Genomic DNA, 26,895 nt, shown 5'->3' on the forward strand with positions numbered 1-26,895 from the left:
GTGTCTTGAAGTGTCAGTTTTCTTTTAAATGACTGGCCGTCAAAGAATTCCAGCTTTTACAGTTCCTGTGTAATTCAATCATTGAGATCATCAAACTATTTGGGTTTTAGGTTTTCTTTGGGTTCTATTTTTTCCCTTAGAATGAACTAATTTTATGCCTTAAATGGATTTAAAAACATGTAGGTCAAAAACTTATAATAAAACTCTAAAAACTACCAACTTCGAGTAATAACTTTCTATAAGGTAACTTTTAGAGGCATTAAAAAGCAATTTCTTCTGTTTTGGCTAATTCGTTACAATGAAATGTTTCCATTCATCCAAGTAATTTTCATACAAGATAATATATCGTATAAGATGGACATGAGTAAATGCAAAATGCAGCTTTTAAAAGATCATTCCATTCATCAGCGTTTTAAGATTTATTCAAAACCCGTCATTCCTGTGAGAAAGTAACTGCAACTGCAAACATTAGTAATAACTTGCGATTAGTCTTTTACATCATTGTGCAGGAATTTTGTCCCAGTCTGTTTTGCAGAATTGATTTAATTCAGCTACATAGGAGGGTTTTTGAGGATGAACTGCTCGTTTAACATCTTGCCACAGCATCTAAATGGGATACAAGTCAGGATTTTGACTTGGCCACTGCAAAATCTTCAACTGCGCTTGAGCTTTAGGTCACAGTCTGATGGGCAGACCATTTCTGTTTTTATATTTTCTGATGGAGAGCAGAATTCTTTGTTCCATCAGTTATGACAAGTCGTCCAGGTCCTGCAGAAGCAAAGCAGGCCTAGACCATCACACTACGGCCACGTTTGACTGTCGGTATGATGTTCTTATGGTGGAATGCAGTGTTGGCTTTACACCAGATGTAATGGCACACATGTCTTCCAAAAACTTCCACCTTTGCATGTATATTTGATTCCCTTTTGAACGTGGTATCATGCGCTGCTGTTTGAGACCACTTAACCTGCTTCACTGCCAGGCAGGTTCTATGTAAGTGATATGTAGTTTCAACAGGCCTGGCAGTAATCATGCCTGGGTGTGGCCAGTGAAATCAAATCCAGGGGTCGACTGAATTTGTTTAACTTGATTTAGTAGCTCAGGGTACAATTACTTTTTCACAGGGCCAGGTAGGGCTGAACAGCATTTGTGCTTCAGTAAATGAAATCATTTAAAAACTTTTTTTTTTTTTTTTACACATTTTGTGTTGACTTGGGTTTCTTTGTCTAATGTTAAAAGTACTAGATTACTACTAGTCTGGTTCCATTGACTTTCATTAAAAGTATGTTTTTTGTTTTTTTTCTCCAGTAAAGTTTCCATTCTGGAGATACCAGGTTTTGTTCCAACTGCAGTGATGTGCAAAAATGAAAGAACCTTGGAAAGGGGCTAATACTCTTTGACAGCAATGCAGCGTAATGTAGTCTTAATCTCTGGAAACAGTTCCATCAGATTTGGGCCAAAACCTGAACTCTTTAGAAGAGCAGAACTCCAGGAGTAGATTCAGGTGACTCTAACGCTCAATCGTGAAGTAAAATTTTGAAACGGAGTTGTTTTAGTAGCTAGTTACTTAAAATGTCACATTTCTACCAAAAGGTACTTCACAAAGCTCATGATTATCGTATGATGCATATTAAGAGTTAACATTTTATTTTCAATTTATATCATATTGCAAACACATAACCATTCTCCAAATAATCTACAATCTATGAGGATGAGAACAATGGATGTACAAACTTGAGTGAACAGCAACAAACTAAAGAAAACTTGTTCAACATCACTGTTGCCCAGTAGCATTATTACCAATTTTGATTTTGAAATGAAATCACACAAAGGCTATGCTGATGCTATGATACTCCATACCACCTCCGCACACATTCTCAGACTTAAAACGACAAAAAAAGTCGTTTTAATCAGGAGGCCTGGTTTTTATTTATAAAAAGTTGACTTTAAACACAACCTGACTTCTTTGCGCATTTTTATATGAAGCATTAGAGTTTCTTCTTGCAAATAACCAGAAATCTCACAAATGATTCAGTGACGCCTTTAGTGTGGAAAAAAAGTCATATCTAACTAATGAAGAACACCATTCCAAATCAGACAGGAGAAAAGACTCTAAAATGTTGAAATGTACATAATTAAGACTAAGTTTCACCGGTGAGTACAGTAGTTTGGAGAGAGATGTAGAGGGGAGTAAGGAGAGGAACGCTCTGGACATTCTGGTGAAAGATGCCTTTGACCTTGTCTACCACTCTAAGAGCATTCACTCAAACCCAAACTCTGACCAGAAACATTGAAAGAGAAAATGTGGAACTGATTTCTGCTTGGTTAATAATGGCCACTGTTCCTATGCTGGGGTCAGTCGCTCATGTCCATATCCTCGTCTTGCTGCTCGTCGCTCGGGCCGTCCGACTCTCCTCTCCCTGCGTCGTCGGCACTGTCGGCCTGCAGTCCAGCCGCCTGTGGGGGCGAAGCCACGTCTGAACTCCTCTCCCGGTCTTCCTCTCGCTCGCTGTCATAGCCCTGCTCCTCTTCGTCATAATCCCTAGTCACCTGCAGGGAAGACCCCAGTTTTAATACCCAAGTGTTACCAGCAAGGACTTCAACAACTGCTACTGCAGGACACTACGTGGCAGTGGGCATCTTGTACTTGCTACCAGCACTAACCAAAGCCACCTTCAGACTGCAGGTAAAAATGGCACGGATCTGAACCTACTGCCCAAATCTGATTGTATTGATGTCAACAATCAAAGATATTTAAGCTCTGGCCAGTGGGGGGTTGGAGCAGTGCACCTCATGCTCTACTCCAAATTCCAGCTGTCAGAACAACCACTGAATACTGGAACATCTGCATAAATTAGGACATGCTTTGTGTAAATCACACATAAGAGTAAATTTGGGTGTGTCAATTGCAAATGATATGCAAATAAGGTGCTTGTGTGAGTGCCTGTTTCCATGCACTGAAGCCGATTCAGCCGCTCAAACAAAAAACAAACTAACAATCTCTCACATATGAAGAAAAAGTTCACATTCAGGCCAGATTTAAAACAAAGAGTAAGATTTTGTCTGAGATCACTGAGGTTATGATCAGATGCAATAATCTTAAAATAACACTGCCCAACATTAAATATCTGTGGCCAATAGATAGCTTCGATTTCACCTATGGAGCTTTAAATATACATTATATAGGTAAAAGTATGCAAAGACCTGACCATCACTTGTTGGGACATCACATTCCAAAATCATAAGCATTAATATGGAGCTGCCTATAACAGTCTCCAATCTTCCTCGAGTGTGTTTGTTGGATTTTGTGCCCATTCAGTCAGAAAAAAGCATTTATGAGGTCAGGTACTGATGCTGGATGAGAAAGCCTGGCTCAGAATAGACTCTCCAATTTAATTCCAGTGGGGTTGAGGTCAGGGCTCGGTGCAGGTCACTGGAGTTCCTCCACAACAGACTTGTCAAACCGTGTCTTTGTGGAGCTTGCTTTGTACACAGGGGCTCAGTCATGCTGGAACAGAACAGGCCCTTCCTCTGTTGCTACAAAGTTGGAAGCACATCACTGCTCTTAGAAGAAAACCTCATATCGCCAAAAATAACTTTACAGGAGAAGGAAAAACATACTTTACTTTTAATGCAAGTTATTGTAACCAGACTTTCTTTCCCAAGTAGCTTCAAAAACAGTTCTTGTGTTGCTTAGGTAGTTTGGAAGTCAGTGGTAAGTGAAGCAAGAGGATAGGCGATTTCTACGTCTTCAGCACTGTAGCCCCACTCTCTGAATTTATGCAGCCTACTGCTACGTAGCTGAGCTGTTGTTGCACCTAGATGGTTTCATTTAATAATAGTAGCACTTACAGTTAACTGAGGCAGATCTAGTTGGGCTGAAATTGAACTAACTCACTTGAGGCAAAGACTGCATCCTATGAGCGTGCCATATTTAAAGTCACCGAGCTCTTCAGTATGACCCACACTGCCAGTGTTAGTTATTTATATTACTACATTAGCTAGCTTATCATAATTCTCATAGAAAAACTCAAGAATTTTGTTATAAAATCATCTATTTTTTCAATATCTAATTTCTTTCGTGATTGAGTTAAGGAGGCTGTGATAATGGAGAGGATGGAGAACGCTGTGTGAAGTCTCCATACCTTAACATCACTCTTCTCGCCATCTGACTTCCTGTCTCGATCCTTCTCCTTGTCTTTGCTCTTCTTGCTGGTGGAACGTTCTCTCTTGTCTCGGTTTCGGTCACGATCGTCTCTCCTGTCCCGCTCACGATCTCTATCACGCTCCTTATCCTTCTTCTTTTCCTTCTTATGCCTGGAAGAGATGATGCATGTTAGGATGGCAAAGAGTCAAAATGCCTTGTGAAGAAACGACAGTCTGCAGGACCAGTAGTGCTGAGCTGTACCTCCTTGGAGAAGGAGTTCTAGAGAGCCTCCTCTTAGGAGATCTGGACTTCTTAGGTGAGCGAGACATGCTGCGGCTCCTCCTGTGTCGTCTGCTGAGAAAAGGGGGGTGGCAGAACACTGATCTTAAACTGAGAACAGAAACTAGACACAGATTATCCCATGTATCTGAAGAGTGGATGTATGGTTGTAGAGCAGTGCTTTTTTCCCCAAATGGAATATTTTACAATAAGCAAAATATCGTCCAGTGAGCCAGTGCTTTTTTGGCATTAAGTCTTCTTCTTTCGGCTGCTCCCTTTAGGGGTTGCCACAGCGGATCATCTGCCTCCAACTTGCCCTATCCACTGCCTCCTCTACTTTTACACCAACCATCTCCATGTCCACCTTAACTACATCCATAAACCTTCTCTGAGGTCTACCTCTTCTCCTTCTGCCCGGCAGCTCCATCTCCAACATTCTTTGACCAATATATCCACTATTCCTCCTCAACACATGTCCAAACCATCTCAACCTGGCCTCTCTGGCTTTATCTCCAAACTGCTCCACCTTCACTTCACTTTTATGAGCATCAATACTGATTTTATTTGAGAAAATTAAAAGTGTAAATGGCCCAATGACCAGCTGATTTTATTTGGTTTCCTAGTTCCATCAACTTTTAACTATTATCACAATAACATAACTACACTCTTTAAAAAGACGGTTATTTAAGGATTAAAGAGAAAAGTTAGAATCAAGACTGATTGGTAAAACCGTTTCAAGAAGCCATGTAAAACATTCTCCATCCATTGGAAGAACCATTTCACCACACAAAGAACTTTAAAGTACGCAAATGGCTGTTTGAGTGTTTATGGTTCTATATAGAACCAGTGTCCTTACTAAAGATCCCTTGAAGAACCATCTTTTTAAAATAAATTTTAAAAAAGGCAACAGCTTTAGCTTTGAGGCGCTCTGTTAATTTGTCACTGCAAATTCTATTCACCTCCATTTAGTTTTACTTCAATTGTTATCTTAATATTTATTCAATCATTATATCACAATGAGCACATGTTGAAAGCACCAAAATGCATGCATGCTTTTGCAGACCACTGTTATAGAACAAAACAAATATTAATAGAAATGTAAAATGGGTGAAAAAAGCATGGACAGTTACACTTCACGCAGTGCCTGAGATGTTATGTTATGAAATACTGCCGTGAACCTACCGGCTGGTGCTGCGGGAGCGTCTGGCACTGCTGTAGCTTTTCGGCGGAGTTTTGGAACGCTTCCTCCCCTTGTCTTCTTTCCTTCGGTCCCTATACAAAACAACAAATACAAAAAGTTTTAAAAATCAGTAGGTAATTTCCTTACAATGTCCCAGATGAAGAAGCCCTGTAATATTTAGTTTCCTAAGGACAGAACAGGACTTTTGTCCTGACTCTTTTGACTGGGCTTAGAATTGTTCTTTTTTTCAAGGAAGGAGCTCTTAATCAAGTTTCTATTATTATTTTTCTTTTATTGCCCAATAAATCTTGCAGACATTGACCTCCATTGCTGCTCTACCTACCTTGACCTAGAACGTCTGCTCCTGTCCTTGGAGTGAGATCTCCTCCTTCTAGGGCTCTTTGACCTCCTCTTACTCCTGGAGCGTGACCTCCGCCGGGATCGGCTCTTGGAGCGCCTGCAACAGGGGACATTTTGTGGAAATAACAATTAAAAGCCTCAGAGCATCGCAAGTGGTAGCACTCAAGTCACACCGTCTTTCTAAAGGTTTTTTTCCAAACCTGTATTTGGAGCGGGACCTTGATCTCCTCCTTCGTGACCTTGACCTTGATCTTGAATGCTTCCTTTTGTCATCTTTCTTATCTGAAAGGGATATTCATATCAATGTCACATGCAATACAGTCACGTCCATATAAAAAAAAAAAGCTTGACCTGCTGAATGGTATGCTTTGGCACTGCACTACTACAAAGCCTGATTTCCTCATAAATATGGACGTTAAAACTCACTTCCAGGCTCGATGGCAGCAGAGATGAGTGACTGGGCCTCTCTCACCCTCTTCATGGCCTCCTCAATCTCCTTGTTTGAGGCATCTGCTTTCAGTCCAGGGTTGAGGTTTAAACCAGCAGCCATAGGGTTCAACCTGCAAAAGGAGCATCCCAGTGAAGTAGGTTACTGTACTCTGTGATTTGAGTGAAGACTACAAAACAAAATGCTTCTAAAATAAAACTGCATTAACTCAGACAATAATCAAATGCATACTTGGGATCCATTGAGGCCATAATCTTCATCAGCTGTTCTGCTGACAAAGACTGAAGAGAAAAGAATCAAGACGGTGGTTTGACCTAGTGAGTATAACCTAAACACAAGGTGCGGCTGTTGTTATTTTAAAGAGCTCTGAGGAGAATGGAAGTGTCAAACCTGAGGGTTCATGTTGGGTCCAGGCATGCCCAAAGCAGCCATTGCATCTATGGCAGGCCCTCCGAGACCGCCAAGAGGAACACCGCCAATCTGTAGACCACAAGAAACAAAAAGTTGAGTACAATACATGAACCCTTGTTCTAGAGCAGTGATTCTTAATCCTGTACTCAGGTCCCAATTAACTCCCAACCCCCTAGTACTCCTAGCAGCACAATCCAACTCCTAGAGATCTACTGTCATAGAGAATTTAGTTCTTATACTAGGCTACACAAAATGGACAAAATACTTGCATTAGGTCTATAATGCAACATATTGTGACTGCAAAACACCTTGCAATACATTAAAATCGTGAATGAGTATTTAGGGGCGATTACTAGAATAAATTCTGTCAATATGCATTTCTGAATGTGTCATGGGTCACTGAAAAATTACATTTATCATTAAAAAAAACTGATTTAGACCAATTACATAGAACCTGCCAACAATTACAACCATTGTATTGTAACTGCATATACAGTACATGGTAACAGTACATAGTAACAAGCAGCTGATTGGATGTTGGGTCACTATGCCACTATCTTGGCTTATTTTTTTCCCCATTCTGTTCCATAGCCATTTTAGAAGTGACATTGTCTGTTGTGATATGCATCGTGTATTGCGAAAATGTCTTCAAGTATTGTGACATTTAATTTTTGCAGTATCACTCACCTCTTTCAGTGATGAGATGTTAAATATTTGGCTACTTTATTTCAACTGAAGAACATTGCATGAAAACCTTGAAACGCTGACAATAACATTAGAAATGTGGTTGTTCAAAGGGCTGTTTACAGCCATCTGAGATCTCAGCATTGCAAAGCATATCTAAAATTGTGATAAGATTAAGGAACAATACATTGTGCAGCCCTATTCCAACAGCCTTATTTTGGTGCATCATAGACATATGGTAAAAAATGGTTAAAAAAAAGTGCAAAAATTTGTGAAAAACAAAGTTTTTCCAATTTGGTTCGCCTGTATGTATCTCTACCATGGCTAAATAAAAAAAAAGAAGAAAGGATTTCATTCTAAAATATTCTCTCAAAGATATCAAAGGCAATGTCACTATTTCATATGATAACTTTCAGTGAGGAAGCTTTTAGACACATTAAACTCTTCAGATGTCTGGTTTCAATCACCTTCACTATGAATAATTCTGTTTCTGCAGAACTCTCTGGAATGTTATATTTTACATCAGACCACTCTGAATAACTTGCATCTTAACGAATGAATTATATATAAAATTTGTGGAATTTAAACTGGATCAACTGTGTTAGATTATGGTTGGCACTAAACTGTATGTGTATAGTAGATCTCAAAGACTGCAGTTGGGCATCCTGGCCTATGCTATATTATCCTCTTACAAAATAATCTCTCAAGGGTTCTTCAGTAAAGATAATGGTCTTATATAGAGCCATGAACACTAAAACTACTGATACACCCACACCCACACCCACACACACACACACACACACACAGATCAGGCATAACATTATAACCACCTCCTTGTTTTTATGCTCATTGTCCATTTTATCAACTCCACTTTGTAGTTCTACAATTACAGACTGTAGTCCATCTGTTCCTCTGCATACTTTATTAGCCCCCTTTTACCCTGTTCTTCAGTGGTCAAGACCCCCATGGACCCTCAACAGAGCAACTACTATTTGGGTGGTGGGTCATTCTTACCGCAGAGAAACAGATGGACTACAGTTTGTAATTGTAGATGTGCGCGCACGCACACACACACACACACACACACACACACACACAACTATACTATTGTCAAAGAATCTACACAGAATTTGTGTCAGGTTTTGAGCAATACTTACAGATGGCACTGGATTGGGTGTGGGGAGAAGCCCGCCCCCTGGCAGTAATCCTGCAACAGCATTGGCTGGAGCAAGCAGTGACAGAGCTTTAGACTCATCAGGAATAACTCCTGCAGGGTAGGGGTGAAAAAAAGAAAGATAAAGAAATGAAAACGAGACCTTTGGAACATTCACAACACAAACAGACCCACAAAGTCAAGACAGTATAGTTTTTCCAAGTCTAAATTTGACATCAAAACTCGATTTTCAGATGTATCTATGAGATGAGGTCCCTTTACAGAAACAAAATTGCATGATACTACAAAGAGAAAAATACAGTCACTAGACACACTGCCAAGATGTTATCACCTGAACTTGTTTTTTTAAGTCATGAACCAAATGTAAGCAAGCACAGCCGGCTGTCCAGTGGGATGTGCTCTGTTTCATTAGCTGTTTTATGAACAAGCGACTCACGTCGGCTGCTTCGCTACAAAGCACACAGAAACATCAAGATAGACAAAACACAGTTTATGATTCGGGGGTCAACATCACATGACAGTTCATTACTAATGGGTTGACTTACTCTAACTACACAAAATCAAATCTAGCAACTATTCATTGTTTTCAAAGGGCTTTTGCTGGTGTCCATAAATGTGCTCAGATAACTTCCTATAGGCCCTTTAAAGTACAGATAAAAGCAACTTATAGTGCTGTGCAAAAGCCCACCCCTCATTTATTTATTTTCCAGTGAAAACAGCCATTAAGCACAACTGATTATTTTTTCCCAGAAATATTGCTGAGGGGATCAGATGCAAGATAATCTACCTGCACAAGGCAGATTAAATAAATAAGCGGAACTGGAGTTCAAAAAGTGATTAGAAGATACACAGAAAACTAACAACCACCTGAAAGACCTGACAGACCACCCAAACTGTCCTCACCAGATAAACAGTACTTAATCTTGCTTCAGGTTGTTGCAGATTGCTTCAGATCTGAAAAAAATCCACAGGTGTAGCCGTCAAGAGGCCCTTACTGAGAAAAGCAAATAGACGAAGAATACCATTTTTTTAAATAAAAAAAAAAAGCTGCTGGTGTTCTCAGAGCAATGGACTGTCCACCCCAAAGTCCAGACCTCAACACCACTGAATGTGTTTGGGATCACTTGGAAGCAAAAAAATGCAACCTTATAAGCTTCTAAGATTGAACTTTCATGGTGTGGAACAATATCCCCGCAGATTTCTTTAAAGTCTACTGAAATGAACTGAAGCTGTACTGAAGGCAAAGAGTGGATACATTAAATGCTGAAATTTTATTATATTTAATTCAGTCTTTTGTGTATATTTCTGCAACATATGCTTTACTATTTTCCTCCTGAACTACAAATAATTTGTATTTAATGGGCATTTTAGCTGGAAATGAAATAAATGAGACAGGGGTGTCCTCTGACATCTGCACAGTACTGTATGTGCTGAAAAAACAGGATTGAATGAGAGGGTCCTGCCAGCAAAAGGACACTTTACCTCCACTATAGAGTTTAGAGTTTGCCAAATGCTGAAGAGGAAAATGAAAAGACTGTTAAATAATGGCATTTTTGTGATGCATGGAATCCATGGTGCGATGAAGCAGATCTGCAATTAACGTTTAACTGCACACAAATTGATTATCTGTGCTGAATTGCAGAAGCGAGAGAGAGAGAGAGAGAGAGAGAGAGAGAGAGAGAGAGAGAGAGAGAGAGAGAGAGAGAGAGAGAGAGAGAGAGAGAGAGAGAGAGAGAGAGAGAGAGAAACACTTGAGAAACAGGACAAGCTGTAGGACAAAACTGCTGGGTGGCTTTTTCTGCTGGGTCTGGTTTATAGGACTGGCAGAACCAGGGAAAAGAACTGGAAAACACAAAAAAAAACAAAAACAGCAAAAAAACAGAAAACCACGGTTAAAAAAGGTTTTCAACCTTTTCTTTTTAGTTATGTGAAGAGAATCAACAGGACATTCAAGACCATCACACTGACCGTAATGACTGAACTGTGTCAGATGGAGAATAATGCATGTAAACGGAGAAAAAGCCCACAGTGAGAATAAGTGGGAAAAGTGCCTTAAATTGCAGTGCAAATGTGCATTTACCAGCTTAGAGTCCCACAATTGCATGCAAAACCTTTAGACTTAAAGGAAAACTCTGGCATTTTTCAACCCACCCACTACTGGCGGTTATCCACTGGGCAGTACACTACAGCACAGTATGGTTACAAATCTGAACCCAGAACTATTCGTACCCCCATCGAGCAGCCGTGTCTGTTTCCCACTGTGTAACAGGATTGTGACTGTAGGAGGAGCTCTGTCTAGGAGTTTCAAGCTCTAATTTCTCTTTTACTGTCTTTTTTTTTTATTTTTTATAAACATGTCATTGTCCATTTTTACTGGACTCCAGTGACACCGACTGATGATTCTGCAAATGGTTTACACCTTTACCACCTTCACCTCCAGCTCTGGCTTGACATGCTTGGTACCCCATAAACAAGCATAAGTGAATTCATCATGTGCCCAGTGGAAAAACGCCATATGAAAAATGTCTACACTGCACGACTGTTTACTACAGACAGCAGCTTTCTATAGAACTCTCTATACTCTTAGGGCAAGGCAATATGGCAAGGCAATATGGCAAAAGCATATAATCACGATACTTCGTAATTTTCACAATACACTGCCAGTTTACACCTCACATTAACATGTTTTTGGTGATCAGATCACGTTCAGCTTTAACTTGATCGCATGAAAAGCCAGATGTAAACACTTCCAGTAGGCACTGTGAGCGGATTATAAATCAGATCACTCAAACCACATTTGGAGGTGGTCAGAAACGGATCTTGACCCTGTTTAGCAAGTGTAAACGGAAGTTTTCAATCTAATTATGTGAGCGGAAATGTGTCTGATGAGAGCTGATTAGCAGCTGAGAGAACAAAAGAATGAAACGAAAGATGGCGGAAAAACAAGGCCAAAATTAGGCTGAGATCAAGAGCCTTCGTGCACTCCGGGCCAGTAAAAGTGTCCAGGCCAAGTTTGTCCTTGTGTCCTAAACCGAGAAACAAAAGTAAAACAAAAACAACCATGTGCTTTTTATACAGAAAAAGTTAAATCGGACCTCATCTGGTCAAACTGAAGATCCACCTTAACAAAAAGTGTAAATAGAATCCGGCTTAAGTTTATCCAGAAAACACATGTTAATGCAAGGCGTAAACAGGCTCTACATGAATCACAGTATTTAATTTTTCTGAAGCTTCGTAAGTTGAAACCAAAAATCATCAGTAGTTTCACATTTAAAAGGTTTTAAAAATAAACTATTAATATAATGATTTTATACAAACAATATTTAGCCTTTCACATACTGTGCGATGCTAAATCTAATTAAACAAGAACTAATTTTGCTTTCTTTGTAATGATACCAGCAGCTGCTCAAGTAGCGACTATATACACAGTATACTGAGAAGTGTGATGCAATTTATGACAATAACAATAAATACCACATTGCCCATCCCTAAATACTCCCTACATAAAGAACAGAAAACCTGTATATACACTATAAAAGAAGCCAATACGCAGTTGCTGAATTATGTGGATAAACATCTGAAATGTGATAATATAATGATCACTTTAAATTGTTACACTGACAATACAGGACAGGATCAGACAGAATACAAAAGCTACCATTACCAAGTTTTATCCAACTTTCCAGTTAATAGTTTCCTCACTTTCCCAAATGTTTTTAGGCATCAATCACACGGAGCATCTGAAGAAAAGCCATATATTCTCATCTCTGACTGAATCACAGACACAATTTACAAATATTTCAATACAGATCTTGTTGACTGAAGAATATATGGACGTGTTCTACCATTATACATTTCGCATAAATGTTTATTGAGTAAATTCAGCAACTGCCCAATGCCATCGGTTATAAACATGTATTGAGTTAAGAGGTTTTTCTGTTCTGTTTTTCTTATTATATACAAAACTAATGTTCAAGGTAACTGACAGCATGATGCAGATCAAAAAAAGTGCTGAAGTACTCCTTTAAAATTCATTCAATATGCAAACTATATAACTTAATGCATCCAAACTCATTTTAAATCCTCAGTTAGACATAAAAGAGACACATATGTAACAAAGCAAGTTAATTTTGCAGCAGGACAGCTTGTGGGCTCAACACTTGATGGCCTTTATTTTTTTTTCTACAGTTCCATGTTGACAGTCGACAGGACCTGTCAGTCACCAGCCGGCTCTGCAATTGCCTTGACCACTACAAAAATCACACACACAAATCACAGAGAGAGAAGTTTACCAAAAAACGGAAGTAAAAACGCCGTGAGCAAACGTGAGCTGGGAACTGATCTGTTCACTCAGACCAATCTTCAGCTCACGCAACATCTGTGTGTTTAATAAGCATATGCATTAATGTGTTGAATTGTGGCCACTGAAGTTACTCTCAATATCCAAGACTGTAGGGGTCTAAAGGGTTGGATCATGTGTCAATGTCAAAAGATCACATACAACTGAGCAGCCTGCTGGTGTAAAGATGGGCACAAACCTTCAGCAAAGGGGACGACGATCAAGGCTCTGTCCACGAAGACCGTGTTCGTCAGATGCTGGGAAACTCCAACTGATTCAGATTCGAGGAACTTTACAAAACAGACACGTGAAGTCACAGGCAAGGGAGAATCACTGGAAGAAAATATAAAGGCTTTTGCAAGATGTACATACAGCCCTAACATTTAGACACACCTTCTCCAATCAAACCCGCTTAAACATTTTACACTGCCTAAACAAATTCGGTGTAGTTTATCTGAGACGCTCCATCTCAGCTCTCTAAATGAACGCCATGGTAAGTCCTACCTGAACTGCAGTTATGACGTGGAGTTATGACCTGATGTTTTTGGACAGATGAAAAATAACAAAAAGCAGAATACAAGTTAGCTACTAGGGACAGTACACTACCAATGTTTAAAAAACTCTTCTACTCAATAATACACTACATGACCAAAAGTATATGGACACCTGACTATCAAACCTATATAAGCTTGTTGGACATCCCATTCCAAAATCATAGGCATTAGTATTGAGTTGCCGCTCTTTGCAGCTGTAACAGCGTCTGATCTTCGCCGAAGGTTTTCCACAAGACTTTTAAGCGTGTCTGTGGGAATTTGTATCCAGTCAGTCAAAAGACCATTTGTCAGAGGTCAGAGGGCTGAAGCACATTGGACTACTGTGACTAATAGCACTGATTTTCTTCAACAACTGTCTAAAAAAAGTTAAATAAAAGCTCAAATGAACATGCCAGTCTAGTCTTTTCACATGGTTGAGGCACCAACATGGTTAACAAGGTTTACTGTTGCCTTACATGGATGAACTTTCCACTACACTGAGGTCAGTTTACGGCAGTTGGTAAACCATATATGAACACAGAAATCACATTATGATTAGGAGTATAGATTCCCTAGTGGAAGACCCCCCCACTTTTGGTTAACAATGTTTTTAGTACTTCAAGCTTAGTTTGAGACTTAAAGAGCTCATATAATTGAGAACATATTTTTTCCCTCACTGTTTTGAAAGAATTTGATGCGGAAACTATAGTTTTGCAAAGCGCATCACTCCTCAGTCCATACATGGAAACTAGGCTGCAAAAACAACCTGTTTTGAGCTCACTGTTTCAGTGATGTCACAAAAGATGAAGACACTTCTGCTAAGCAGCCTACAGTTCGCCAATTCACACTGAGGTTATAAGGCTGGACTGCTTTTTGAATGAGGCATAACAGCTACAAGACAGCCAATCAGAACACTGATCATTCGCATATGGTAGTCATGAAGGAACAGTAAAACAGCAAGACATTCTAAAGGATAAAGAGAGAACATGTAAAAACACATACATAATACCACATGGGAAAAGAAAAAACTAGAAAATGCAGCATATGGGCCCTTTAAGCAACTAGATCTATTGCCTCTACAGCAACGCGATTTAACCTTATTTTGCAACTTGTATAGCCAGGCAGGAGAAATAATTAGTAGCTTTAATACTAATGGAAGAAGAGTTTACTTGAGCTTAGCAAGGTGTCCGAGATGTTACCTGAAACCGACTCACTAACGTTAGCATGAAAAGAACCATGAATTACTTAAGCATAAAGAAGCTGCCTGACCACCTGGCGAACTAAGTAAAAGCTCAGCGTTAGGAACTATTACGGCTGCGTTCGGGTTCACAGCGCTGCAGGGATGACAAGCAGCAAGCTAGGACGTTAAACCAACGCTGGCTGACTGCATGTTGTAGCTACTCACTCAGGTGGGAACAGTTTAAGCTCTTCAATACTCCCCAGGAAGCCGAAAAGTGTCCTCATCTGCTCCGAGGTGGCGGTTGGAGAAACATTGGTCACCTGAACCACATTCGTGTTGGTGTTCATTCTCAGGCCCCGCTGTTTACTAACGTTAGCTGGCTGATTAGCGTTAGCTCGTCAGAGCCTCAAATTTCAAGTGCTAAACCGCGCTGCAGTCGGTCAGGTCATAAGAGTTTAAATGTGTTCTGAGCACAGTGTCATATGATAGGGTCCAAATTCAGCAGGTTTGTTCGTTTTTCTCTAACAGAAGGCTTTTAAAGCGTCGCAAATCTCCGCCGTTTTGCATCCAAATCGCAGCAGCAGAAAACAGACTTTAGTGAATGGTTTTCAAAATAAAGGTTTCAATGGAGAAAAAAACGTAGAATGTAAAAAGCAAAAACATATAACAGAAATGCGTTTCCAAAAGAAAAAGCTTTTTTTTTGCTGCCGATGTCAGCATATTCGGAGTGTACTCGGATGAAAATTTATGACGCTGAGCTCCCATACTTCTGATATATTGGGCTCTATATACATTGACTTTATATGCACCGATACCAATATGATTCCAACATTATTGTGCATCCTTACAATATACCATTTAGTTATTTCTTACATTAATTATTTTGTTAAATCTTCTGTTGGCTGAAGTCTCATTATAAATAGTAAAAAAAAAATTAACTCATTAACAAAGAACGACTATTTGTATTATTATTATTATTATTTTTATTATTATTACAGTCTCACATCCAATTTGAAATGTTAAGTGGTGGTAAATCAAAACGCTGTTTTGAACTTTTGTTTTGAAATGTAAGGTCCGTTCTGTCTTGGAGCAGGAAGACGAGCCTCACAAAAATGGAGACCCAAACAGAGAGCGCTGTGCTTTCTCGAGCAGAGAGAAAAGCGCAGGAAAAAGCTAAACTTATTCAGAAAGAGACTCAGAGAAAGACAGTTAAACTGGTGAGTACACAGACAGTACATGAACATTTTTATTTACTTCCAGGAATATATAGGCCGCATGTACAAGGCATGTCAGTCAGTAGTCTTACCGGCATTATAGCCTTAACCTGCCTGCAGACGCTCCACCTTCAAACATAACAGCTGGATTTTCTTAAATAGTGTTAAAACATATATGATTAAATTGAGTCTTTCTATGGTATTTAGAATGTGCAGTGTTTACAGCCTATATAAGAGAGAGCCGTTAATGTAAGTGCGAAACAATGAATGAAGAGTTTCCCCTGAAGCCCTTCTGGTAAATCACATTCATCTGGGTCAGTTTTCTAGACATTGATGAAACTTGGTCTCGGGCTAAGTTGCTACGCTAATGGTGAATTATCACAGTAAATTCTTTTTAGTCTAGGCTTAGGCTTTATCTAGATCTGGGAAAGCAGTTTAGTCTAAGACTAGACTTAATCTGTCTGTCTGGGAAACCGGCATTTTTCACATGTGCAGCAGTACTACACTCTGCTGGTCAATCTGGTTTTGTACAGGTGGCCAGAATACTGAAGAAATCTGAATGTGAGCGAACTGAAGAGGAGTGTGCTCTGCTTCAGGGTCATCAGGACACTGTTCAAGAGCTGGACAAGCGACAGATCCGGAGAAACATCCTGAAAAGGAAGCAAGAAGAGGTGGGTTTGGCATTGTTTCATTTCTAAGGTTGTGCTTAAAAGGCCCATAGCTTTTATTTTTCTTGCATTTTATTATCGTCCTTGAGGTCCAGTTATAATTCATTTCTGTATGACCATTTCCCAACCTCTTTTTATCCTTTAGAATTAAAGTCTTTTTTTGTTACTGTGCCTTTAAGACCACCGAATGTTAAGCTCTGTTGCCATTGGCTACTCTGTATTTTACCCTCTTTAAAAAGCAGTCTGGGTTGAAACACACTAATTGCAGGCTGAATGGGTGGAGCTATGTAAATGCTATGTTTTTTGTGACATCACAAAAGCTGGGAATTGTCTCTAAGTATTGTCTCTTTAACCATTATTTTTAAATTCTGTCATTAAACATTTTGGAATTTTTACTACTTTGATCGTCATTCTGCCTCTTTGTTGTTGTGCTGTGCTGGATTCAGCTGTTTGACGATGCTGATGATGTGAGAACTAAAGTGAAACAGCTGGTTGAAGCGATAAGACAAGCCCAACATGCTGTTATCTACACAGGAGCCGGTATCAGCACGGTACTGTCAGCATCGGTCACAGTGATTTTGCTTTCGTATACCGCACACTTCTTGAAAGTTTATAATGCCTTTTAATGATTGCCAGGCTGCGTCCATCCCCGATTACCGCGGCCCAAACGGAGTATGGACACAGCTTCAGAAAGGACGGAATGTTGCGTGAGTGTTCCAGCATACATCTTCAGTTTTCCATGAGATACAGGACCTTTAGAAACCCTTTAAAAATGATGCCTCTGTTCCACAGGGCTTCTGATCTCAGTGATGCAGAACCAACTTTGACTCACATGTGCATCCAGATGTTACATAAAGCCAGAATAGTAAGTACGCTTGTTGGAATTTGTCTGTGATTTCAGTTCTTAGCTAAAACTGGTCATTCGGCTGCCCAGCCACTCGCCCCTCAGAATTCAACTGCCCATTGTATTGATGCAAAATTCATGGCTCAGTAATGATATGTGATAACTAACACGTAGTCATGGTCAATAAAGATGACCAATAATTTTATGCACAGGAATAAGGATAAGACAGGATAAAATTCTAAAGATGTATAATTGATTTACATTGCCAAGACATGGTTGCTTTCAGAAGTTTAGTTTTAACACTTTGAGCTTCGAGACTAATGTAGCTAACAACTTATACAAAGCTTATAAGATCATAACCATAAGACATTTGCCTCAAACCATGTTGAGATGTTAAATAATCTCAAACAGACCTGTTTCTGATGACTATGACACTGTCATCTACAAAAATGCACAAAGTTATTGACAAAATGTAGTTATTCAGAGCTGGCCACAAAGCATCAATATGAAATTTATGGGTTATAAATTCTAACTGTTAATGAAAACATAGTTGTGGCCAATTCAAATGACCAGTAATTATTTTTTTTCAATGCAGTGAAGATAAGGCCAGAGAAAATTCTTAGGAAGGATAATGGATTTACATTACACTACCAAACCAGTTATTGTAAACATTCAAACAATTAGCGGATGCTCTTATCTAGATATACATAGAATGGTAAATGAACAGAACTTTAGGAGTCTTGCCCAAGGACTCTTGTTAGTATTACTTTGGCTTTCCTGCTTAAACTCAATGATGAGCAGGATGTGTAGATGTTACTGGGTTACTGTGCATTTAATTCATTTTACCGCATTTGTAGTCCTGCAGAAATAAATGTTATATTTATTTTCAATGCTAGCCCTTATTTCTACATTTTATAAATGTTTTTTTTTGGCATTAGCAGATATATATATATATATATATATATATATATATATATATATATATATATATATATATATATATATATATATATATATATATATGGAAAATACCAGATATTGGCCCATGGTTACTGTATTGGTCATCCCTTAAAAATATCACAATTTTAAAAGTAGAAAATATGCATCACTCAATCTACTTTTTGTGTGTCTTGGTAAGTTAAAACTAGAAAATAAAACCAGCAGTGCCATGTTTCAAAAAGAATTACTAAAATATTGAGTGTTTTACATACTGTGCATTCATTGTATTGAAACATGTCGTTGGTCACTGTTCTTTATTCACTAGATGACATCCACCATATACTCAGAAAAACATATTGTGGCATAATTTCACGCTATAATAATGAATATTGCTGTAGTGCCCACCCCTAATTCCAATTTTGGACAAATAGGAGCAAGTAAAGTTTCCTATTTATAGCACTGACCTGGTGCACCTCTACTACTTAGGTATTTAATGTGCTTGTTACCCTCTTAATTGGCAGGTTCAGCATGTGGTGTCCCAGAACTGTGATGGTCTCCACCTGCGCAGTGGCCTTCCCAGACACGCCCTCTCTGAGCTACATGGGAATATGTTCATAGAGGTGACCCTCACTTCTTTATAGATGTCACTTACTGACCAAATCATTAGTTATCAATTAAGAACCCAAGATTTACTTGCCTGTCCAGTTTCTTACACATCACGGGGTTTTCCCCTTACCCCAAATGTAGCTGACTAGCCAAGACTTTATTGGTGTTACACGTGATTGGTGTGAAGAACTTTACTTGTTTAGTTTTAGCACTGGAGATAAGAAGTAATGCAAAGCCTATAAAATCATAAACATCAGAAATTTGTCTCAAACCATGTTGAGATATTAAATAATCTGGAACAGATTTGCTTTTGTGGTTTCTAATACTGTGACTTTCTGTTATCTATAAACATGGACAAAAGTACTGACAAAATTTTGGCTTCACAATGACTTAGTACTGTTTTTAGCTATGCAACAAACTTTTAACAGTAAATATTATGTATAGTGTCAGCCAACATATGTAAGTGTATTTAAGATTAAATAATCATTTGAGAGCAGTATTTTAGCTGATGTGTTCTGGACTAAGGGCAAATTTGTGTATGTTATATTAGTTTTTTTTTTTACCTTCTTTTTCATTGTGTATACTCTTATTGTTTCTGCTTAAACATGCCCTTTCATTCCGAACAGGTGTGCCTCTCGTGCTCTCCGGCACGGGAAGTGATCCGACTGTTTGATGTAACGGAGCGCACTGCGATGCACAGGCATGGGACAGGTCGGAAGTGTCCGCACTGCGGTGGGGAGCTGAGGGACACTATCGTGCATTTCGGCGAGCGGGGCACACTAGAGCAGCCTCTGAACTGGAAAGGAGCTGCTGAGGCAGCACAGCAGGCAGACCTCATCCTCTGCCTCGGCTCCAGTTTGAAGGTGGGGCAGCGACTTTCACGTTCCGTTTCTACACGTTCCTGTTCTGACCTTTGGTAATGTCTCTGACTTTGCATGTGGTCCTCGGGCAGGTCCTGAAGAAGTATGCTTGCTTGTGGTGCATGAAAAGGCCAGCAGCTAAAAGACCAAAGCTATACATCGTCAACTTACAGGTACTACTGCCTTCACCTTGTTTGGGTCCTGATGTCAGTGCATAGAGAAAAGACTAAAAGGTGTTGAGTCTTAATTGACTGATAGTTGATTTAAAGATAAATAAATACACTCTTTCTTTCTTAGTGGACACCAAAAGATGAACTGGCCACTCTGAAAATTCATGGAAAATGTGACGACATAATGAGGCTTCTAATGGAACAGTTGGATATTAAAATACCAAACTATAACAGGCAAGTAATCCTCTCGGTGTCGTTTTGGTCACCTTTTACACTGTGTACCATAGTGTTTACTATTAGGGATGCAGTGGAGCTTAAATGTGGTTTACATACCTTTTTTTTGGTGGCATTTATTTACCTTTTGAATCACCCATCTTTTACTGTTTACAAGTTAACTCACTTATTGAGATTTCTTTAAAAATCCACACCAACATTTGTCTTTACTGAATATGGCTGCAGACATTTCCTTTCTGTTTGAACATCCAAGGTTGCAAAATGTTCTTCTGCAATTACATATTTCCACCAGAGAGGTCTCTAAATCCCCAAGTCTTACATAGTGTTTCTTTAATTAAACTTTGTGTAACTTTTTGTAAGAACTAGCATAGCATCGCTGACAGAACAAAACATTTTGTCTTCATTTTTTGTAGAATTGGAAAATGGCAGTTGTTGTTCCTTACACTGTGTTAAAATATGATGAACAGAACATTAGAATGCCTTAAAAATCAATCTTGTTCCATCAACTTCCATTCAAAGTTAAGACATTTGTTTTTCAGTCTCTTGTTAGAATTTCAGTAAGTTAGTATTTTGGAGATACTACAGAGCATCTAACATGAAATAATAACACTATATAATGATTTGCTTGATTTATGTATGTAGTTGTCCAATGTTCCAAGTTTAGGGATTACCTTAAAAAAGTTTAAGCATACTTTTTATTAACCAGTGTGTATTTCAATAACAGAACAGAGGACCCCATCTTCAGTTTAGCAACACCCCTCAGACCAGATGAAGAGCACAGTCACACTCGTAAAATGCTAGTGCCCCCTGCTGCTTTGGTGGATTCTGTGCCAAATTCAAGCAGTAAAGCTGAAGAGAATGTGATAAAGGGTGGGTGGTTTGGACGAGGCTACACCAAAGCAAGGAAGAAAAGAAAAGCAACATAGTGTACTGGTGTTTTTGCTTAAATAAAATAATACATTAGTTATGTAACTAATGCTTGGTCTAATGAGACAAATAGACTTCATAACAACACTTGATTGCAAAAAAAGTGGAATGTTCCTATGAGGGAATAAATCATGGGTATAATCATGGGTTTGAGTGGTAAGTGGTTTCAGTGTTAGCTGTTTGCACCTTGCTTTTGTCTTCTCAGGTAGTCAACCCAAGCAATACATGGCAGTTTTTCAAGACTGTAGTGAACATGCATGTAGACTTGGTTGGGGTAATGAGATTAAGTTAAATTCAACCCAGTTTTAAAAATTTCTGCATAAAAACATTATGATAACCACTGTCAATGACTGTTTATTGGTTTGAAATGCTCCTTTCTAGAGAAACTTAAGTCAGAATTCTTCAGTGGTGGTGATAGGAACCAGATGTCTATCAGTTTAATTCCTCTGAAAGCTACCTCACAGAGATAAGGTTTTGGCCTAAAATTGATTTTTAATACATTAATCATAGGGTGTTGAGACAAAGTAGTACCCAAAATATTTTTTTCTGGATTTACCACTATATTGCTAATATTACATATAAAAGCTGTTTACATCAACAATTGATTAATGCAGAAATTTTGGAAAAATTGTTGGATGAAATGAACAGAATTAACTATTAATCTTATTACAAGATTTATAGAAAACCTGATGTGTTCCATTATTATCAACAGTGTTGATTAGTTAAAACTAACTTTGTTTTACTGACTCCTGCAGTGTATAGTTTCATAATCTGAGCTCCTGCACATCCGTTTGTTCCACTAAAGCTACTTTTGTGAAGCTACTTCATTAATAATATACAGCTTTGACTGTAACAGTGCCTTTTTTGGAAAGGATGCTGTGTGACTGCTCAATTAAAAAGAAGGCTAAAGTTGCCTCTGAATCTTCTAGCTAATCTAATGGCAGATTTAACTTAATAACTCCAGCACTGCTTACAGTATTGATGTTTACATGAGCTCAGTTTGCAGGAAGGATGAAAATGATGTATTATGTTACTGACCACACCTGTGGAAGAATTTCACTGATCCTCAAAGAAATGAGAATTGTATTAAATCTGTCTTCCCATGTTCACTTTAACATAGCTTACTAAGATTAATATTTGAATAGTGTACAAAAAGATGTTTAACCCAGAGAGGGTTTTGCTTTAACCTACCTCCTGCAGTCTGTTTCACATTTAAAACAGAAGACTGAAGTAGGACTGACCTACACATTTATTCTAATAGTTTCTGGTGAGTTTGTAGGTCTTTATGTTGCGCTTCTTGTTGGTTTATTGTAAATGTTTAAATGGATATTTTGTAAGTCTTGAATTTCTATTGTAAAACCTGTCACTTAAAAGTTGGTGTCAGTTTGTTCAGTGTGAATAAATAAAAAAAAAGTTTTTAAAACAGTCTTACAGTCTGCAATGTACTTATTTCACCATGGTTTACAATAACAGGACACCATGTGCTATAATTCAAAGTTTTTTATTTTGACCCACAGAGAAGAATACAAATCCCACAATGCAATTAATATTTAATTTTTTTTCTAGTATTCTCAAGCTGCCAAAATCATTTTGTGAACATCGCAAATTCATATGGAATTAGTTTTTGTATTATTTATCTACTTATTTCTTTATTTGAAATGGGTCCATTCATCCAGATCACTTTTTCATCATTTTTTTCTTAACTGTGGATAACCTTGAAATAAGATCTAGTCTGACAGTACTAAGTTGAAGGTCCACTCAGTTACATTTTTCATTAAGACTCAAAGAAATGTAAATAAAAATGAATAAAACTGTGGTATTTGCTTTCCATCATAACATTATAATTAGAAGTAAAAAAATAAAGCCTCTTGATGAGATTTACTGTGATGTGAGCGCAGTGGTAACACATTTTGAAAAGATGAATGTTTTTTATTATAACAGTATATATAGTAATTTTCCCCCCATAAGAAGCCGATGTGAATTGAATATTTATGTTTACAAACATGTTGGGCCACAAACGCAAAGTAAACAATGAAGGTGTTTGACACATTTCCATCTCTAATTTCATGTATGTCACAACTTGTTTACCAATGGCTTCCCTGTTTTCCCCATAACCTACTGATACAGTAGTTTTTTTATTATCACCATTATCCTGCATCGGAACTGTTATGTGAAAGAAGACGTATCTCTGCCATGTAGAGCTGTTTGAGCACGTTCCATGTATTAAGGCCGTAGGCTTTTTTTGGACATCTGTCTCTGTAAGAACTGAAACCCTTGTCTCAGAGCAGAGCCACCATTTCACCATGCTGTTAGTGTTTGTGTGTTGTAAGAGGAATATGAAGGAAGTTGTCACTTGACACTAAATATACAGGTGTTCTTTTTTTCTAATGTAGGTTTTTGTGACATTTCAGGTCTCAACAAACACTTCTTTTGCTAATTATGAACAGAAAAAGCTTTGTTGTTAAAATATTACTGCCATGTTCTATTTCCAGTGTTGGCATCACCAAACTTTTCAAAGCATCAAAACGATTTTCATAAAAACCTCTTTGGATGGAAACTTAAGACGCTGACAGCAGTTTCCATGAACAACAAAAAATTAGACATATCCAGAAGAAAGTGTGGGGCGTATTGGTAAGACTGATGCACTGTATCAAACTTTAAATTATTTACTTTTTTTATTCTTGGGTACTGTTTTATGAAACTGTTTCATGCTTACCATTACTGCTGTTGGGATTGCAGCCCCTGTGGCATACTCAGCCAGCTTTTGTCAGTTTCCTCACAGAGTCAATGAGCTCTGGGAAATGCGTATTCTGAAAATGTCCACGGTCTGTGTATTTGTGAAGCTCTGCCTTCAGTCCGTCTGCTACCTCCTGCTGCTCCTCCCAAGGTAGGAAGGGGTCATCTGTGGATCCGAACTGAACAATGTGCTTCACATTTGCTCTGATCTTGTCCCATTCCCATGGCCGGCTAAAATATCCTGAGAGAGAGAGGTCAGGATGGAATTCTTTTAGGCTTGGAATGTTAGGCAACAGCAGAAAATGTGTATATATGGCTGGAGCCTATCCCAGCGGTCATCTGGCAGAAGGCAGGATACACCCTGGACAGGTCGCCTCTCCATCGCAGGGCAGACAGACAGACAGACATACAGTCATACATACACTCACACCTAGCATGTCCAATTGGCCTGACTGCATGTCTTTGGACTGTTGGAAGAAACCGGAGTACCCAGAGGAAACCCACACAGACACGGAGAGAACATGCAAACTCCACACAGGGACCAATAGCAGTGGTATAAAATTACTTGGAATAAAACCTCTTTATATAAACGTCCTTTCAGTGTAAAGATAATATTTTGGAGAGGCAGGATTTTGGTGTGACAGTGACAATATGGAAAATAAAAGACATACAAGCTTTAATACACAGATTTCAGACAAAGTTCTAAAATAAAGCCTCAAAAAAAACAACAACAAATAAACACACTTTTCTTGATTTCTTGTAGAAAATGACTCACCGCTCTCCCTCTCATTCTCATCTCCCAGGTCTGAGGTGTAGGCGCCCACCAGGATGATGCCAAATACCTTGTGGGTCTCAGCATATCTAAAGTTCAGGTAGAGAAGAATAGAGGAATCACAGATGTCTTGGAGAAACCTGTCTATGACCCGCTAAGCCAAGGTTGCACAACTCTAGTCCTGGAGGGCCCAGCACAGTTTAGAGGTTTTCCTACTCAAACACCCCTACTAAACCTGCCAATTAACAGAGGAGTATAATCAGGTGTGGTGAGCAGGTAAATCACCAAACAGTGCTGGACACCAGCCCTCCAGAACCGGAGTTGTGCACCCCTGCGCTAAGCTCAACCTGACTCTGCAGGATAGTTACTGCACAAAAAAAACCCCAGATGTGACGTTCAGCTTCCTAGCAGCAATGTTAGCTGTCTGGTCTCTGCATTTGCCAGCTAGTGGAGGAAAAAATATCAAAACAGCACTCCCATAAAATCCACCTCAAAGCGCTAGTGTTCCAAAACATCTTCCTACCTTCAAGATAATTCATCAAATGAGGTTTTTCCTAGTTTTTAGACCAGTAAATCTTTCCCTAGAGTCTACTCTGGCACTGCTGTAGGAGGCGAGTGGGCATATTTACAACAGATGTAGCAATGGTGGCATTTTTCAATTTGGTTGGAGTGTCCCTCTACATTCTTCTGTTTGGAGAAAGCTTGATGCTGATTCATTCAAACCTTTCCCTAGTAAAAGCAACACTAAGCAAAAGTACAACATGAAAAAACGCACAGCTCAAGATCTAGCTGTCCATTCGGTACCTCATAGCAGCAGCTGCTCCAGAGCTGTGGCCAATGATCACCGTCTCTTCATCGCACAGCAGGTCCTTCTCCATGAAGGGCAGCCATATGCTCTCCCTGGCAGTCACTGTTAAATGAGTCAAAAATGAGTTAAAGAAACAAATACCTTCTAAATTAGATCCACATATTGTGGAAGGTCTCACTCAGCATCCGTGAACTCGTCTACCTACCTGGATCTGGCATGTTTTTTAACTGGCAGGACAAACCTGGAATCTGAAAGGTGGAGCAGAGCAAGTCAAGTTACACAGTAGATACCATTATAATGTGCTGGAGCAAGTCTTCTGGAACAAATCACAGGTTCCCATCCCTGGTCCTGCATATTTGAGTGTTTACCTGCTTGAACAGTCATTTCAGCTCGGGAAGGACCTGTTAGTTAGCTGATTAGTGGGATAAGATGTCAGGAGTAGGGAAACACTACAATGTGCAGGGCAGGTGGATCTCCAGGACCAGGGTCATGAAACACGGGACTAAAACAGGAGCACCAGCAGTAATTGACAATTAAAAAGCTTAAATGAACTCAGGCCAAAATGACATTTAATCGTTGCCACGTCTATCGTAAACACGCATACTCTCACACGGTAAACTTTTCCAGTTTAAAGACTAGGAAAACCTCTTTCTGATAACGTATCTTGAAGGTGGGACGTCTCGCAAATCTACACCTACCTTGAGGTTGATTTTTCAGGGTGGACTGTTTGATTTTTTTTAACGGATAAACCAACAAAATGACCGGTCAGTTGAGGACAAGAAGCTAAAAGTTAGCAGGGTTACCCAGCAACCTGGCTATCTTGTTTTCTATTCAACATATTAAACTCTAGTTTTTGGCCAGAGGGGTCCTTTTATTCATGTCTAACAACGTTAGCAAAGCAGGTTTCACACAGTTCTGCCCCACCAACTGAAAATGTTGGCTCCTAACCCCAAACACCGCAGCTGTGCACCACCTCCGTACCTTATTTGTTTGTTTGTGGACCCAACCATACCAGTTACAGTGCTCCACATCTCCTGCACCGTTGCCTGGGACAATCACGACTTTCTTCAGAGGCATGACTCGTGTCCCCAGCTCGGAGTCAGACACTGCAGCTCCACAGCATCCAGTGGAAGTTGGTGGATCTCCAGGCGTCGAACAGAAACAAGCTAACCGCTCCAGCTCCCTCTACGGGCCTGGCGTTAATCCTGCCTTTCTCTCACAGCACCTACTAGGTTTTTAGAGTTTTCCCAAAAAAGACGTATCTGGCAACGTGTCTTTTATGGGTTGTACTGTTTTAGTTTATCGTTTAATTAGTAAGAACATGTAGTGTAATATGAAATTATCCAAGCACTGAAGCTACCGGTACTGACATTAGCATTAGC

At 39.1% G+C, this 26,895-nt stretch overlaps 3 protein-coding genes across 8 annotated transcripts; 1 reads left to right on the plus strand and 2 right to left on the minus strand.

Annotated features, from left to right (window-relative positions):
- Nucleotides 1-1,621: 1,621 nt before the first annotated feature.
- On the minus strand, nt 1,622-15,337 carry srsf11 (serine and arginine rich splicing factor 11). Of its 4 annotated transcripts, none has more exons than XM_017712021.2 (12): nt 14,961-15,337; nt 13,222-13,355; nt 8,667-8,776; nt 6,805-6,894; nt 6,646-6,695; nt 6,393-6,526; nt 6,167-6,248; nt 5,950-6,063; nt 5,609-5,698; nt 4,409-4,498; nt 4,146-4,317; nt 1,622-2,550 (listed from the first exon to the last, which is right to left on the minus strand). In XM_017712021.2, exons 1-12 carry the CDS (start codon nt 15,080-15,082, stop codon nt 2,356-2,358), a joined length of 1,383 nt encoding a protein of 460 aa, XP_017567510.1. In that variant the 5' UTR covers nt 15,083-15,337; the 3' UTR covers nt 1,622-2,355. The 4 variants fall into 4 exon arrangements, with proteins under 4 accessions (XP_017567510.1, XP_017567509.1, XP_017567511.1 ...); XM_017712020.2 differs by having other exon boundaries at nt 4,409-4,501; XM_017712022.2 differs by having other exon boundaries at nt 4,409-4,501; nt 13,222-13,557; nt 14,961-15,098.
- A 403-nt stretch (nt 15,338-15,740) lies between these two features.
- On the plus strand, nt 15,741-22,625 carry sirt7 (sirtuin 7). Of its 2 annotated transcripts, none has more exons than XM_037545296.1 (10): nt 15,741-15,952; nt 16,546-16,620; nt 17,064-17,168; nt 17,254-17,324; nt 17,410-17,482; nt 18,922-19,020; nt 19,633-19,869; nt 19,959-20,039; nt 20,164-20,270; nt 20,995-22,625. In XM_037545296.1, exons 1-10 carry the CDS (start codon nt 15,848-15,850, stop codon nt 21,194-21,196), a joined length of 1,155 nt encoding a protein of 384 aa, XP_037401193.1. In that variant the 5' UTR covers nt 15,741-15,847; the 3' UTR covers nt 21,197-22,625. The 2 variants fall into 2 exon arrangements, with proteins under 2 accessions (XP_037401193.1, XP_017567512.2); XM_017712023.2 differs by having other exon boundaries at nt 15,743-15,952; nt 16,483-16,620.
- Nucleotides 15,945-26,848, minus strand: rbbp9 (retinoblastoma binding protein 9). Of its 2 annotated transcripts, XM_017712025.2 has the most exons (6): nt 26,495-26,848; nt 25,719-25,761; nt 25,510-25,615; nt 24,709-24,794; nt 23,914-24,174; nt 15,945-16,599 (listed from the first exon to the last, which is right to left on the minus strand). In XM_017712025.2, exons 1-5 carry the CDS (start codon nt 26,588-26,590, stop codon nt 23,951-23,953), a joined length of 555 nt encoding a protein of 184 aa, XP_017567514.1. In that variant the 5' UTR covers nt 26,591-26,848; the 3' UTR covers nt 15,945-16,599; nt 23,914-23,950. The 2 variants fall into 2 exon arrangements, with proteins under 2 accessions (XP_017567514.1, XP_017567513.1); XM_017712024.2 differs by lacking the exon at nt 15,945-16,599 and having other exon boundaries at nt 23,740-24,174.
- Nucleotides 26,849-26,895: the final 47 nt, after the last annotated feature.

Source organism: Pygocentrus nattereri, chromosome 15 (genome assembly GCF_015220715.1).
Source record: "Pygocentrus nattereri isolate fPygNat1 chromosome 15, fPygNat1.pri, whole genome shotgun sequence".
NCBI classification, from domain to species: domain Eukaryota; kingdom Metazoa; phylum Chordata; class Actinopteri; order Characiformes; family Serrasalmidae; genus Pygocentrus; species Pygocentrus nattereri.